Below are 14,759 nucleotides of genomic sequence, written 5' to 3'. Positions count from 1 at the left end.
ATGAAATGGTATTTTACCCAGAGGATTTACTTCCGCAGCAAAATTATTCTGAATTACTTGCAAATGTTTTGACAGTACTGTCAAAAGAAACAATTTATGCCGTTTATTCCATCGAAATGAAGATGACATATTACTTCGGTATAAGTAGTGAACAATTGTGTAACATAGGTTGAAGAATGAGGCATTTGTGTCCAAATAGCTCAGCAGGTATTCAGAATTTATATGGTAAATGATATCTTCTGTTGCAGTGCACCGGACTGTATTTTTCTCCTATTACTTTAAAGAAATAAAGGTCATCTGAGCTCAAGGGGCGCTTTAAGACACTTGTTTAAAAAAAAAAGGTCAGATGAGCCTTGTTCAAAAAGATGAGTGAATCACAAGTATGCATACATTGTGAAGCACAGACACAGAGGAGCAATTCCTTTCGCATTCGGTTTGCTTGTCAGGCACTCACTTTGAAAGGAGCAACCTTAGTCTACCCTCATATAGTGCAATTAATGCAAATCATATATTGTGTATTTAGACAAGTTAAGCATTCACATCACTCAATGAATGTAATTGCTTTTGTTTTTAAATGTCAAGAGTGAAAATCAATTGAATTTGAATGCTATTGTCATTATACAAGTATAATGAGATTTAAAGCTTTCACCACGTAGTGGACAAATAACAACAACAAACAATCTGACAAATAAATAATTAATAAATAAGAAATGAATAAATAAGTAGTCAAAGTGAGATCAGCAGAGCGGAGCGACCTTGTTCCGTCTGAGTTCCATGGTTTTGGGGACGTTCAGCGCCAAGTTGACGAGAGTGCATCACTCGCTGAGTCTATGGACTGAACAACAAACAACAACGTATCAATATCTCTCATCTCATCTCATTTTCTGAACCGGGTTGTCCTGATTAGGGTTGCGGGGGTGCTGGAGCCAATCCTAGCTGTCTCCGGGCCAGAGGCGGGGGACACCCTGAATCGGTGGCCACACGATCGCAGGGCACAAGGAGACCATGCACACTCACACCCATACCTACGGGCAATTTAGTGTCCAATCAGCCTACCATGCATGTTTTTGGAATGTGGGAGGAAACCGGAGTACCCGGAAGAAACCCACGCAGGCCCCAGGAGAACATCCAAATGCCAAACAGGTGGACCTGACCTGGATTTGAATCCAGGACCCCATAGCTGTGAGGCTGACACGCAATCCACTCGTTCCACCGGGCCGCCCTAGATGATCAAGTTATAGCAGTGGTGGACCGCATGCAAGGCCCTCTCTGCTGGCTTAAAAAAATATCCAATTCACACACTGATGTTAATTATGTTTTGACCATGAATACTTATTAAATAATTCCAAATTTTCTATCAGCTTCCTTTCATTGCTTTTCCCGTGGTTGCGCCGCTTCCAGATGTGTTTTCATAGTTAAGCATCTAACCAATCACATTATACAGAACCAGCCATTATTTTTTGCCAGGGTCAATCTGCCTTGACGCCTTCACAATCAGTTCTGCAGGCTCTGTTGCATAAAACAAGCGTCGATAAAACTGTTGCTTTAACCAATCATGTTTTGAGTTGGCAACACCAAGGCCTTCTCACAGGCGTAGGGATACGTCATCACTTTCACCAACTATGATTAGCTAGGATAGAGTGGATTAGCCAGAGCTAACAAACTGTATCTGGATCGAGCTGCACAAGCAAATATATTGTTGTGTTGATTTAATAGCGGTTTTGTCAACCCGCAATGGCTGAAGGAGGAGAAGAAATGGATTTGTTTGCAGATTTACTGTCAAAGCCATTTTCAAGACGGACTTTTCAAGAAATCATCTGAGGGTTGGATTGATTTGGATATAGAATTGAAGGCGTTGCTTTGAAATTCACGGCCTGCCACTGTTATATAGTAATGATAAATAAATAATCAGTAAGTAGTAATAGATAAATAACTGCTCAACATAGTATGTGTAGTAGTCAACATTGGTAAGGGGTACAAAGTGACTAAAGTGGCTAGCAATAAGTCTTGCCGGGATTCATAGATGATAGACAGGGTAGTTAGGGGACAGTTAATGATCTTTTTGGCTGTGTTGATAACCCTCTGCAGTCTTTTCCTGTCGTCTTCTGTGCAGCTTGAGTGCCACACTGACAGCGTAGGTCAGCATGGTTGGTGTTTAGTTGCTCCTTCCTGAGTACTCTCAGGAAATGTAGCCTCTGCTGCGCCTTCTGGACGAGTGCTGTGGTGTTTGCCACCCAAGTGAGATCAGCAGAGATGTTGACCCCTAGGAATTTGAAAGTCTCCACTCGCTCCACACATTTGCCATTGATCTACAGCAGCCTTGTTCCGTCAGAAGTCCAGGATGAGCTCTCTGGTTTTGGAGACATTCAGCGACAAGTTGTTGAGAGTGCACCACTCGCTGAGTCTAAGGACCTCATTCTCCCCTGTGATCATGCCCACCATCGTTGTATCATCCACAATGGATGAGAGGTGGCAACCCTTCTTTACGTGGTGGGCCAGAAATTCCTTAATCCAGGAGCATGTAGAAGTTTTGCCAAATTGGGGATAAGAATGTCCGGTCTTATGGTGTTAGGGTGGCGCGCACTGACGCAGGGGCTCTATGCTCTCCAGTTCGGTGTCGTTCGTTATCCTACCGTCGCCAGGATTTAATCACTATCGGAAGGAGATGCGATATATCCGATTTCACAACAAACTACCAACAGACCTACGATATCCCCAAGGACATCTCGAGACCTCCGGGATCTTTGTGGATAGTCAGCCCACACAAAGCACGTCGAAGGCGACGAAGAGACAGGAAGCAAAAGCGCAGATGCCGGGCGGGCCTTGCTGCTAAGCTGAAACAACAACCACACCGAGCACAGCTTCCTAGTATCTTTTTGACCAACGCCCGATCCATCACCCACAAAATGGATGAGTTGGAACTTTGAATTGCTACCAACAGCTTTGTTAGGAACTGTAACATTATTCTCATCACGGAAACGTGGCTACACCCGCATATCCCCGACGCTGCGGTATCGCTAGCTAGCCGAACGCTTTTTCGGAACGATTGTTCAAGAGAATTAACAGGCAAAAGCAAAGGAGGAGGACTTTGCTTGTTTATATACAATGAATGGTGTTGTGACAGTAGGATCATTGACACTCACTGTTCCCCGGATTTAGAGCTATTAGCAATACGTTGTAGGCCCTATTATTTACCGAGAGAGCTAACGGTCGTCATAGTAACGGCAATCTATATACCTCCAAATGCTAACGTTAACACGGCACTTAACTTCCTGCTAACGGCTGTAAACAAACAACAGCTTGACCACCCCGATGGAGTTTTTATTGTCGCTGGTGATTTCAACAAAGCGTGTTTAAAGACTGTTCTACCTAAGTTTATTCAATACGTAAATTGTAATACTAGAGGAGACAAAACTCTTGACCATGTCTATTCTAACAAAAAACATGCTTATAAAGCCTCTTCCCTCCCTCACCTAGCTGGATCAGATCACCTCTGCCTATCTGTCACCCCCGCTTACACTCCACTTCGGACGCTAACAACGCCACAAATAAAAATAATAAAAACTTGGCCCGAGGACGCACTTTCTCAGCTGCAGGACTGTTTTTCCCACACCAACTGGGAACTTTTAATACACGACAACCTCCAGGACTACACGGACTCTGTACTTTCTTACATAAAAAACTGCATTGACAACGTCACTATAAATAAACGAATACAGGTTTTTCCTAATCAAAAACCCCGGATGACCAATGAGACACAGGCACTCATCAAATGCCGTAACACGCCTTCAGATCAGGGGACAAGATAAAATATAGAGCTGCCAGAGCTGAGCTGAAAAGAGGCATTAAAAAGGCCAAGGCAGCATATACTAAGAAAATTGAGGAGCACTTCACAGAAAATAACCCAAAGAAGATGTGGCAAGGAATACAACATATTACCAACTACAATAACAATAATATGTCCGTTAATGCAGATGCCTCACTAGCGGAAGAATTGAACCGTTTCTTTGCCCACTTTGAGACTGACAATTCAGACCCAGTCTCAACACCCCCACCACCACCCTGCAGCAATACATTGAAGTTCCGGGAACAGGAAGTGAGACTGGTAATGCGGTCTGTGAACACCAGGAAGGCTGCTGGCCCAGGCGGAGTACCTGGGAAGGTGCTCAAAGCCTGTGCTGACCAGCTGGCTGGAGTCTTCACAAAAAAATTCAATTGTTCCCTGCAACAATCCATCATTCCATCCTGTCTGAAATCTGCCACCATTATCCCTGTCCCCAAAAAGCCAACCATTGACAGCATGAATGATTAAAGGCATGTTGCACTCACGCCTGTGATCATGAAGTGCTTTGAAAAGTTGGTAGCCCGCCATATCAGGAATACAATCCCTCCCTCAGTTGACCCTCACCAGTTTGCTTATAGAGCAAACAGGTCCACTGAGGATGCTATTGCCATTGCTCTACATACAGCACTGAGCCACCTGGAACACCATGGGAACTACGTGAGGATGCTCTTCATTGACTATAGCTCAGCCTTCAACACCATAAAACCGGACATTCTGACTGACAAACTCTCCTACCTTGGACTATCCTCTTCCATCTGCTGCTGGATAAAGAACTTCTTGACCAACCGAGCACAAACTGTTAGACTTGGTCCCCACCTCTCTTCCTCCATTACACTGAGCACTGGCTCCCCTCAAGGCTGTGTACTGAGTCCTCTTCTGTACTCCCTGTACACATACGACTGTACACCCACCCACCAGTCTAACTCCATCATCAAATTCGCTGACGACACCACTGTGGTCGGACTCATCTCAGGAGTGAATGAGTCGGCCTACAGAGATGGGGTCAACAAACTGTCTTCGTGGTGCTCGGTGAACAATCTCACACTGAACACCACGAAAACTAAAGAAATAATCCTGGACTTTCGCAAACACGGCACAGATCTGGCCCCACTCCTCATAAATGGAGTATGTGTAGACAGGGTCCAGTCCTTTAAATTCCTGGGGGTCCACGTCATAGATAAGCTCTCATGGTCTACAAACATCACGGCAGTAGTGAAGAAGGCTCAGAAACGACTCCATTTCCTCCGGGTACTTAGGAGGAACAACTTGGACACCAAGCTTCTGATAACCTTCTATAGAACCACTGTAGAGAGCATCCTGGCGTACTGCATCACAGTGTGGTACGCTGGAAGCACGGCGGCAGACAAAAAGGCCATGCAGAAAGTGATTAACACTGCCCAGAGGATCGTCGGCTGCTCTCTGCCCTCACTGGAAGACATTGCCAGCCCTCGTTACCTCAGCAGAGCCAGGAACATCATAGGGGAGCCATACCACCCTGGACAAAATCTATTCCAGTTGCTGCCCTCTGGCAGACGCTATAAGTCCCACAAAGTACGGTCAAATAGGCTTAAGGACAGTTTTTTTCCCCACATCCACCAGAACTCTAAATTTGCGGTAACACAACACACATTCCCTTCTGAGGTAATATGAAAAGATGTTTCGGTGGTGATCTGCCTCCTACTAGCTGACTGAAGATAAGTGAAAGACAGTGAGAGGTAAGTGACCTGTATCCATAACAGCAGAATGCCAAATTACAAGTCCGTAACTATCACTTATTTAGGTCTTTTGCCGAGTAAACGCACCTTATGGAGAAGCACTACCAATTTCGTCATGCAAAGTTTCTGGGTGTGATGACAAGTAGGCTTTTGTTGTTGATGATGATGACAGGGCTATGTCAGATTATTATTATTATTATTAGAGGCTGAGCTGTAGTCGATGAAAAGGATTCTGACATAGCTCCGTCTTTTCTCAAGGTGGCTCAGTGCAGCGTGGAGAGCAGTGGTTATTGCGTCTTCGGTGGATCTATTCGGCTGATATGCAGGGTCTTGGATGATGGGAAGACAGGCTTTGATGTGTTTCAGTACCAATTTTTCAAAGCATTTATTCATGATTGGTGTGACAGCTACTGGGCGGTAGTCGCCCAAATTGTTAGCGGGTGACTTCTTGGGGACTGGTACCGATTTTAGACAGGCTGGGTGGAGGCTAGTTCTAGTAAAAGGATGAAAATGTCTGACTGGTGCTGAATTTAAAGTCCGGTTTCGCGACAATTCACACAAAACACAAGAAAAGTGCACTAGTAGAGAGAGGTTCTGACCGCTGATCGCGTAGGCGCCGCCTAAGTTTCTAAAGCTGTAGACAAGGTCAAGTAATTTTCTTGCGTAAAAGCCTGATCATCCCGGAGAAAGAGAAACCTAAATTTTGCATCAGAATGTTCAACTGTGAAAACGGACATGATTGTGTAAGAAAAACAGGGATGTCACCTGTTGTTCACATTTGTCCGGGTCAACTTTGGCTAACAAGGGTTCCTGCAAGATTTGGGAGTCACAGGCCGATGAGGAGGGAACGCTGGACCTTCGGAAGATTCCTTGGGGTCTTCAGGACTGTTTTTAACATGGTTAGCAATAGAGCAGCTAACATGTAGGATGAACGCAAAGGACTATAACACAGCCAAAATAAGCGATTATGAAATGCAGGACAACCCCGAGTCGACCCACTAAAAGATCCAATGGATATCTCCCTGGCGTTTTCTTTCTTTTGTTTTATTTTAAATGCCACGTAATTTCCTGTGCACAGACAGCTGCCCTATTGAAAATTTGCCTAACCCACTGGCCTCATTTGAGGACAGCCTGTAATATTTTTCTTACATGATATCCAGCATGGTACTGAGGGACTGTTTTGAGACCACTGACTGGGAGGTGCTGTGCAATTCACTTGGTAATGACATTGACAGCTTGACCCACTGCATCACAGATTATATTAACTTCTGTGTTGAGAACATTGTACCCTCCAAGAAGGTCCGTTGTTTCTCCAACAATAAGCCGTGGGTCACCAGGGATCTAAGGGCCCACCTGAACAAGAAGAAGAGGGTTTTTAGGTCTGGGGAGAAAGAGAGCCTGAAAATGGTCCAGAAGTCAAAATTTCTGCAGGTTTTGTTATTCTTTATTTTCATTGTGGAAGGAGGTGTCTTATCTTTAATGTACAACAGAACAACAAAAATATTTAAATAATCATATTTTATATTCTCTTCTTATAAAGTAAGTTAACAGTAAGTTTCATAATTGAATAACAAGGAAAGTAATTTATTTACTTGTTCACATAAGTTTGAAGCTTCAAAATTGAAAAAATAGATGTGATAGTTATTGTGCTAATTATTGATGGACTGATTCTTTTTTTGCGTGATAATTTTTTTTGTCATATCGCCCAGGTCTAATTCACACCATTTCCTAAACAGTTAATTGAGTCAATTCAAATGACACTCAGCTTGATTTTTCAAGCTGACAGTTGTTGAAGAATAATTTTGTTTTAAAACAAATCCTCCTACCTTCAGTTCTTTATTTTGTCCCATGGAAGAAAGTCACCAGTGGCGGCGTTCTAAAGGTCATTTTTGTAGCTTCAGGGAGTCTAGAGGACTCAACCAGCAGAGGCAGTACTCATTAAAACTAGGACACGTGCTCTTTGTCATTAGTAGCAATGTATTCTGTTCAAGGTGAATAATGTGAGAGCACTGTTTTAAAGAGTTTCTCTTGAGCGCCCTCTCTAGACTTAGGAGGCAAGACAGGCTCTTAGTCATGGGCACAATGCCCATCAGCCCTTGAGCTCGCGAATGCATAACATTGCCACACACAAGTGACGCTACAATAAACTTTCTGAATACGATGTTTTCTTTTTATTGTCATAGAGTTGGGTTCCAATTATCTCCCAAAACCTCGCTGGTCTCCGATCCGCGGTGGAACCATGTTATCTTGCTGTGAAAGCTTAGTAGAAGACCCATCACATCGAGTAATTAATGAGTCAAGAGAAGACCCACCTTGTCTCTCTGGTGGTGAGATCCTGATTCCTGTGTTTCCCCTTGTTTGTCACGTAGTTGTTGTTGCAATAACCACCGTCCTCCACACTGCACTGAGCCACCCTGAGAAAAGAGGAAGCTATGTCAGAATGCTCTTCAAGACTACAGCTTAACATAAGACCGGACATTCTTATCCCCAAGTTGGCCAACCTGGTGCTCCTGCCTTCCAGCTCATCCTGGATTAAGGACTTTCTGGTCAACCGACCCCAGCACGTGAAGCTGGGTCGCCACCTCTCATCCGTCCGCACGCTCAGCACTGGCTCACCCCAAGGCTGTGTGCTGAGTCCATTACACTACTCACTCTACACACACGACTGCAGACCCACGCACCCTGATACCATCATTGTGAAATTTGCGGACGATACAGCGGTGGTAGGGGTGATCACAGGGGAGAATTATATGGCCTACAGAGATAAGTTCCTGAGACTCAGCGAGTGGTGCGCTCTCAACAACTTGGCGCTGAACGGCTCCAAAACCAGAGAACTCATCCTGGACTTCTGACGGAACAAGGCCGCTCCGTCCCCCCTGTATATCAATGGCGAATTTGTGGAGCAAGTGGAGACTTTCAAATTCCTGGGGGTCAATAGCTCTGCTGATCTCACTTGGGCGGCACCTCTTCAATCTGCTGCCGTCTTGCAGCCGCTACAAGATCGTAACAGCCAAGACAAACAGACTCAAGGACCATTTCTTCCCAAGTGCCATCACGATACTCAACCAAGATTCTGCTCCTAGGAGGGCCTAATGAAGACTTACTGGTAACCACTTTAGTCACTTTTTACCACTTATTTATGTGACCACTAATTCATGTTGACTACTACTTATTTATGTTCACTTTTACTTATTTATTATGTTGTCTACTTATTTATTTACTACTCATTTATTGATTATTTATTATTACTATTATTATCTATTGGTTATTATTTTTTTAATTATTTATCTGTTCGTTAGTTAGTTTGTCGTTTTTATTTGTGCACTTCCCTACTTATTTATGTTGTTGACTACCTATTATGTTGACTGTTTCATTAATTATTTATTGATTATTTATTTATTGTTATCATGTATTGACTGTTTATTTGTCTGTTTGTTTGTTGTCGTTATTGTGCACTTCATGGTGAGGCTATAAATCTCATAAAACAATAATGACAATAAAAGGATTCAATTCAATTCTTGGTGTGGTTATATTATTATTATATATATCACACTCTAAATTGCCCCCAGGTATTAATGTGAGCGTGAATGGTTGTTTGTCTCCTCGTGCACTGGCTGAGAGAGAGAGAGAGAGAGGTTTACAGTCTTCCCTTCAATTTCGCGAAAAAATGTTGACCAGACATCACCGAGTAAATCAAAAAACCGAGGAGTAAGATCACCCATATCATATCTAATCTATACATTTCTGAGAATGTGTGTGTGTGTGTGTTAGTTTGTTTGTCCGTTAACATCGGACAAAATGAAGACAACACTGTATATCTGATTTGAATGCGGTTTGGAACAAATAATTGCAAGTGTACGGCTCTTGGATGTTACCATGCTCGATATTTTAATTTGGGCCCCAGTTTTTCTAAAAATCGATTTAATTCTGAGAATGTGTGTATGTTATTGTGTTTGTCCGTTAACATCGGACAAAATGGAGACAACACCGTACATCCGATTTGAATGCAGTTTTGAACAAACAATTGCAAATGCACGGCTCTAAGATGTTACCGTGCTCGATTTTTTAATTTGGGCCCCAGTTTAAAAAAAAAAAACATTTTTTTTGCGATGAGGAGAATCGGGAAGCGTTAATCAATTGCAACGCTGACGTGCCCAACAGATGGTTGCACTAACCTCTTTCAGTGGTAAATCCGACTATGGCAATTTTTTTTTTTTTTAAATCAGCAAGTTAGGACCTAAGAAATTCAATGTCAATATTTAGAAATGACAAGTCTGCTGACATTTGACATAGGCGCCTTTAGCCCGCCCTCTCAACAGAAGCCACTGGCGAGCGGGAAGGCGCGAAGGGATCTGATTGGTCTGTTCGGCTTCATTTCAAACTTTTCAGCGAAATTTTGTTGGTTGAAGATTTTAACTCGGTTAGGACACGCGCCTAGACACAAATAGATTGAAGGAATGTCTTAGTGTCTTACATTATTTCCCTTTGATTTATTGCATGCATGCAATTATATATTTCAGAAGTGAAACTAGCTTTGTTGGCCTAATAATATGCATGTATATCATACTTACATGCCTCTATACAATACCTGGAACTGTATATATTAAACTTTACACAGTTCTATGCATATGTAAATACCATAATGTATTAATATTTAAAGATAATCTACATATAATAAATGTGTAAATACTTTAAGTACTGTACTCACAATGACAATAGTTCTTCTCCGCTGGATTTTAATATAAAAAATGAAAGACCTGTGCAGTACGATGAAGGTGAAGTGAAGAGGATGAAAATGAAGATGTACTGCACAGGTTTTTGAGAGCTTTATTCCAAGTCAGGTAATGCCTCTTCGTCACATTCGAGCGGCGTCCAAAGCGAAGCAAGAGCCTCTGCAAGAGCTTTTCACCGCAGAAGGAACATGGTGATGGGCAGTTGTGGCTGTTGTTTATTTTTTTTTGTACAAATATGGTTTTGTACAAGGACAAGGATGCCCAGAGATTTCCATTTTCGGATAAGAGTGATGGCTTCCACCCAGTGCCTGCAATTAGGGGGAAATCCAACAGCCACTCTGCTCCCCAGTAGCGTACAGCTGCCTTGCCTTACCAGAGAGCGCTATTTTGGGATATGGCCGACGGCATCCACCTGGTGCTCACAGACGAAATCCAATGTCCGCTCCGCTCCCCCACGGTGTCTGCAAACTGAAGCCGCGATCTTTGAAGCCACAAAATGGCAAGGGATGACAGTAGTTGTTAGTTTTTTTTTGAAGACCACGGAACGAATCGGAGAATTTACATATAAAGTACTGCTTTAATGAATATTCCAAGTTACAAAACAAGCTCTGGAATCAATTAATTCCATAAGTAAAGGTACCACTGTATAGTGGAACGAGAACGAGAGGGAACTAGACACAAAGTAAATCAATGGACTTGTAAGAGTTAAAAAAAAAGAAAAAAAATGAAAACTTGATGCCACAAAGGAGAGGTAGAAAAGGAGAAAGGCTCTGTAAGATGATGCGGCCAAATGCAAAGAAATACTTCATGTTTGTTCATGTCTCTCAGCCACGGTTCCCCTAAAAACTAAAATGTGTCAGCAAGTTATCTAAATAACAATCCAAGAAACAATTACTTCTTGTCAAAATGAGGTCCACTGTGTGAATTTACTTTCAATTAGCAAAAAACATATGACGTTCTGTCAGATTCATTCATTCATCTTCCATACCGCGCATCCTTGTAAGGGTTGCAGGGGTTGACTCACATTGAAGTCAGGCGAGTCAACCTCTACACCATTGGTGTCAAACCAATTCCAGAAAGGGCCAAGTGGGTGCAAATTTTCCTCCCAATCAAAGAAGAGGAAATATTTTCACCAATTTAATCTCCTGGAAGTGTAATCAGTTGATTGGAGTCATTGGTTAAACTGCCTGTTCTGTAAGGGGATCTAAAAACCAGGACCCTCTTGGCCCTTTGTCAAATTAGTTTGACACCCCTACTCTACACAATCAGGTGGCTTCTGTCAGATTTTTCTTCCTCAGTAGATTTTGCTATTGAAGCTTTAGATGCTATCAATTTTTGCATTGTCAAATTTTGCCACCAGTGTTTTCCTACGTCCATTACATTTGTGTTACGTGTTGCAGCCAGCGGAGTGAATTTATGTAAATTATCTAATATATGTTTCCTGCTTTATGTTGGTTGATTCCTGTCTGCAGTGCTCACCATGGTGGCAGGTTTCTCTCGAAATCATCTAAGTGTCGGAATTTCTTGCCCTGTCCACATTTTGGAAACAGGTGATTTTGTGTTCCTTTCTTGAGCTGATCTCCAGAAGGAGCTGAAGAGAGAGATAAGGAAGGGAAAGACCATCTACAGGAGGAAGCTGGAGAACCAACTCCAGAGAGGCAACACCAAAGAGGTCTGGAGGAGCTTGAGGACCATTTCGGGCCATGGAGGGAACAGTGAGAGAGACCCGGAGTCCGGCGGCAGGGAGTGGGCCAATGAACTGAATCAGTTCTTTAACATATTCAGTCCTTCCCCCACTCCCCTGACCCCCCAGACCAGAAGCAACGCTCCCCCTCGTTCTCCTCCTCTTCCTCCCCCTCTTCCACCGGTCTCTGCATTACTGTCGATCAGGTGATAAAACAGCTAAAGAAGATCGAGGCAAGGAAGGCTACCGGTCCAGACGGCCTCAGCTCCAGACTACTGAGAGAGTGTGCAGATCTGCTTGGTAACGTGATTCTGCATATTTTCAACCTCAGCCTCAGTCTGCAGAAGGTCCCCACCTTGTGGAAAACTTCCTGTGTGGTCCCAGTTCCTAAGACTGCATACCCCAGGGAGCCAAACCACTTCAGGCCGGTAGCATTAACCTCTCACCTGATGAAGACATTGGAGAGAATCATCCTCAATCACCTCAGCCCCCTGATGAATGCAGAGCTGGACCCTATGCAGTTTGCCTATCGTCCAGGCATTGGTGTGGAAGATGCTACCACCTACCTGAGGCACAAGTCTCTTTCACACCCGGAGAACACGGGAAGCACGCTGAGAATGATGTTTTTTGACCTCTCCAGTGCGTTCAACACCATTCAGCCGGTCCTACTGAGAGGGAAACTGGAAGAGGCTGGAGTAAGGAACCACCTAGCCGCATGGATTGTCGACTTCCTCACTGACAGACCACAATATGTGAGACTCCAGGACTGTACGTCTGATGTAGTAACTTGCAGCACGGGGGCCCCACAAGGCACAGTGCTCTCCCTTCTCCTCTTCTCCCTCTACACATCGGACTTCAAACATAATACAGACACCTGCCACCTCCAGAAGTTCTCTGACGACACCGCTATTGTTGGACGAGTGACGGACGGGAACGACCTGGAGTACAGGGGAGTCATCACAGCCTTTGTTGACTGGTGTAGGCAAAACCACCTCTACATCAACACCAGTAAGACAAAGGAAATGGTCATCGATTTTCGGAGGAATCCTCAACAGACCACTCAGGTGAACATCCAGGGTACAGACATTGAAATCGTGGAGAATTTTAAGTACCTGGGTGTTCACCTCAACAACAAACTAGACTGGGGCCAGAGACGCCTCTACCTACTGAGGAGTCTACGGTCCTTTGGAGTGTGCAGGACACTGCTGAGGACTTTCTACGACACTGTGGTGGCATCTACAGTGTTTTATGCAGTGCTCTGTTGGGGATGCGGGAGCATGGAGAGGGACAGGAACAGGCTGAATAAGCTGGTCAGGAGGGCCAGCTCTGTTCTGGGCTGTCCTCTGGACTTTGTGGAGGAAGTGGGAGAGCGGAGAATGCTGACCAGGATGATGTCCATCATGGACAGCACCTCCCACCCCCTGCATGAGTCTGTAGGGTCCCTCAGAAGCTCCTTCAGCAATAGACTGCTCACCCTCATTGCAGGAAGGAGCGCTTCCGCAGATCCTTCCTCCCATCAGCTGTCAGGCTCTTTAACAAAAAAATGGCTGAGTGTTAAGACCTACCGTATGCATGCATGTACATTTATGTGTATGTATGTATATATGTGCAAAGCAACACGCTTCTTTATTTATATATTTATTAATGTATTTATTTATTAACTTACATATTACCTATCTATTTATGTCTAAAATGCCTTTCCTATTCCTGCATCCTCATCCTCTTGCTACTGTGACAACAAAATTTCCCGAATACGGGATGAATAAAGTTATCCAATCCAATCCAATCTGAGGTCTTCTCCAGGTCAATAAACCTTGGTCCTCAAACTGCCTCCTGCCCAGCCTCGTGCTTTTGAGTCTGGCTGTGTGGTATTCACCTCCCGTTGCGTCAATTTATGTTTATCTAGATGTGTTAAAGTTACTAAATGAATAAATCTTCTTGCCTTTGTTTATAGGGAAGCATATTTGATGGTTCTTCTGCACCTATTAAAAATGTTCCCAGAACTCAATGCTTTAATAGATTGATAATATTCACCTCAATACCCCTGTGCCATTAATTGCAGCTAATTTGGGTGCGTTTTCAATCTTTACATTTTAATGGGAACATATTTTGATCATCCATTTGCACTCTATCAAATAAATCGGGTTACGTGCTCTAGTTATTGATGTTTGAGAGCATCTTGATAAAGGGAGAAAATATGTATGTACCTAACATGAATGACATAACACGCATGCACAGAACCCCTAAGTAGCCATTCCTGATGGGTAGCAAAATATGACAGAACACTGTCTTGGGGAAATGAAGGGATGGCCTGATAAAATATCTTACCCTGAAAAAAAATCTCCCGTACAGCCATGGTCATAAATGTAGCATAGGGGAAATTCCTGATAAGGATAAGGATTAAATATCTCAGAAGGCCCTTGAAGCGAATGACTCAGAAATCCTAGGCATTGGTTGGAGGAGGGGGAGGTTTGAATCATTTTCGAAAGAACTCTCTTCATCAAGATTGCGGGATGGGTGCAATACAGCATGTGTGTGAAAATAAATATTTATTTTGTTTATTGTTAAGATAAATGAAAATGTATTTTTGTACGTCTGGTGGGGTTAAGTATGTGTATAGTGGAATATTTGCGAGCGTGTTAGCATAGCGTTGTCTGTGCGTGTGTGTGTCGGGATGTGTTCAAGTGTAGCTATGGCACGTAAAAGAAGGCTAAGGCCCCCGGGACAAACGTGGCTGCTTTCCCGCTTGGTTGCCATGGTGATGGAGATTGGAAGGGCTCTGT

General features: G+C 43.5%; 2 protein-coding genes across 2 annotated transcripts in view; one reads left to right on the top strand and one right to left on the bottom strand.

The window, feature by feature from the left end:
- The window catches only part of plppr1 (phospholipid phosphatase related 1), a 59,267-nt gene extending 48,627 nt beyond the window's left edge, over positions 1-10,640 (bottom strand). Inside the window, exons 1-2 of the mRNA XM_077622323.1 lie at positions 10,268-10,640; positions 7,872-7,973 (exon numbers count right to left, since the gene is read on the bottom strand). The gene's annotated coding sequence lies outside the window, so the exon portion shown is untranslated. The remainder of the gene's footprint in view (positions 1-7,871; positions 7,974-10,267) is intronic.
- The window catches only part of grin3a (glutamate receptor, ionotropic, N-methyl-D-aspartate 3A), a 109,615-nt gene extending 97,718 nt beyond the window's left edge, over positions 1-11,897 (top strand). The window contains exon 10 of the mRNA XM_077622321.1: positions 11,765-11,897. Within this exon, the coding sequence (XP_077478447.1) occupies positions 11,765-11,846 (82 nt within the window). The 3' untranslated portion in view covers positions 11,847-11,897. The remainder of the gene's footprint in view (positions 1-11,764) is intronic.
- Positions 11,898-14,759: the final 2,862 nt, after the last annotated feature.

The sequence above is a fragment of the Stigmatopora argus genome, chromosome 16 (genome assembly GCF_051989625.1).
Source record: "Stigmatopora argus isolate UIUO_Sarg chromosome 16, RoL_Sarg_1.0, whole genome shotgun sequence".
NCBI classification, from domain to species: domain Eukaryota; kingdom Metazoa; phylum Chordata; class Actinopteri; order Syngnathiformes; family Syngnathidae; genus Stigmatopora; species Stigmatopora argus.
The sequence above is the reverse complement of the archived record's forward strand: the minus strand, read 5'-3'. Positions and strand labels throughout refer to the sequence as shown.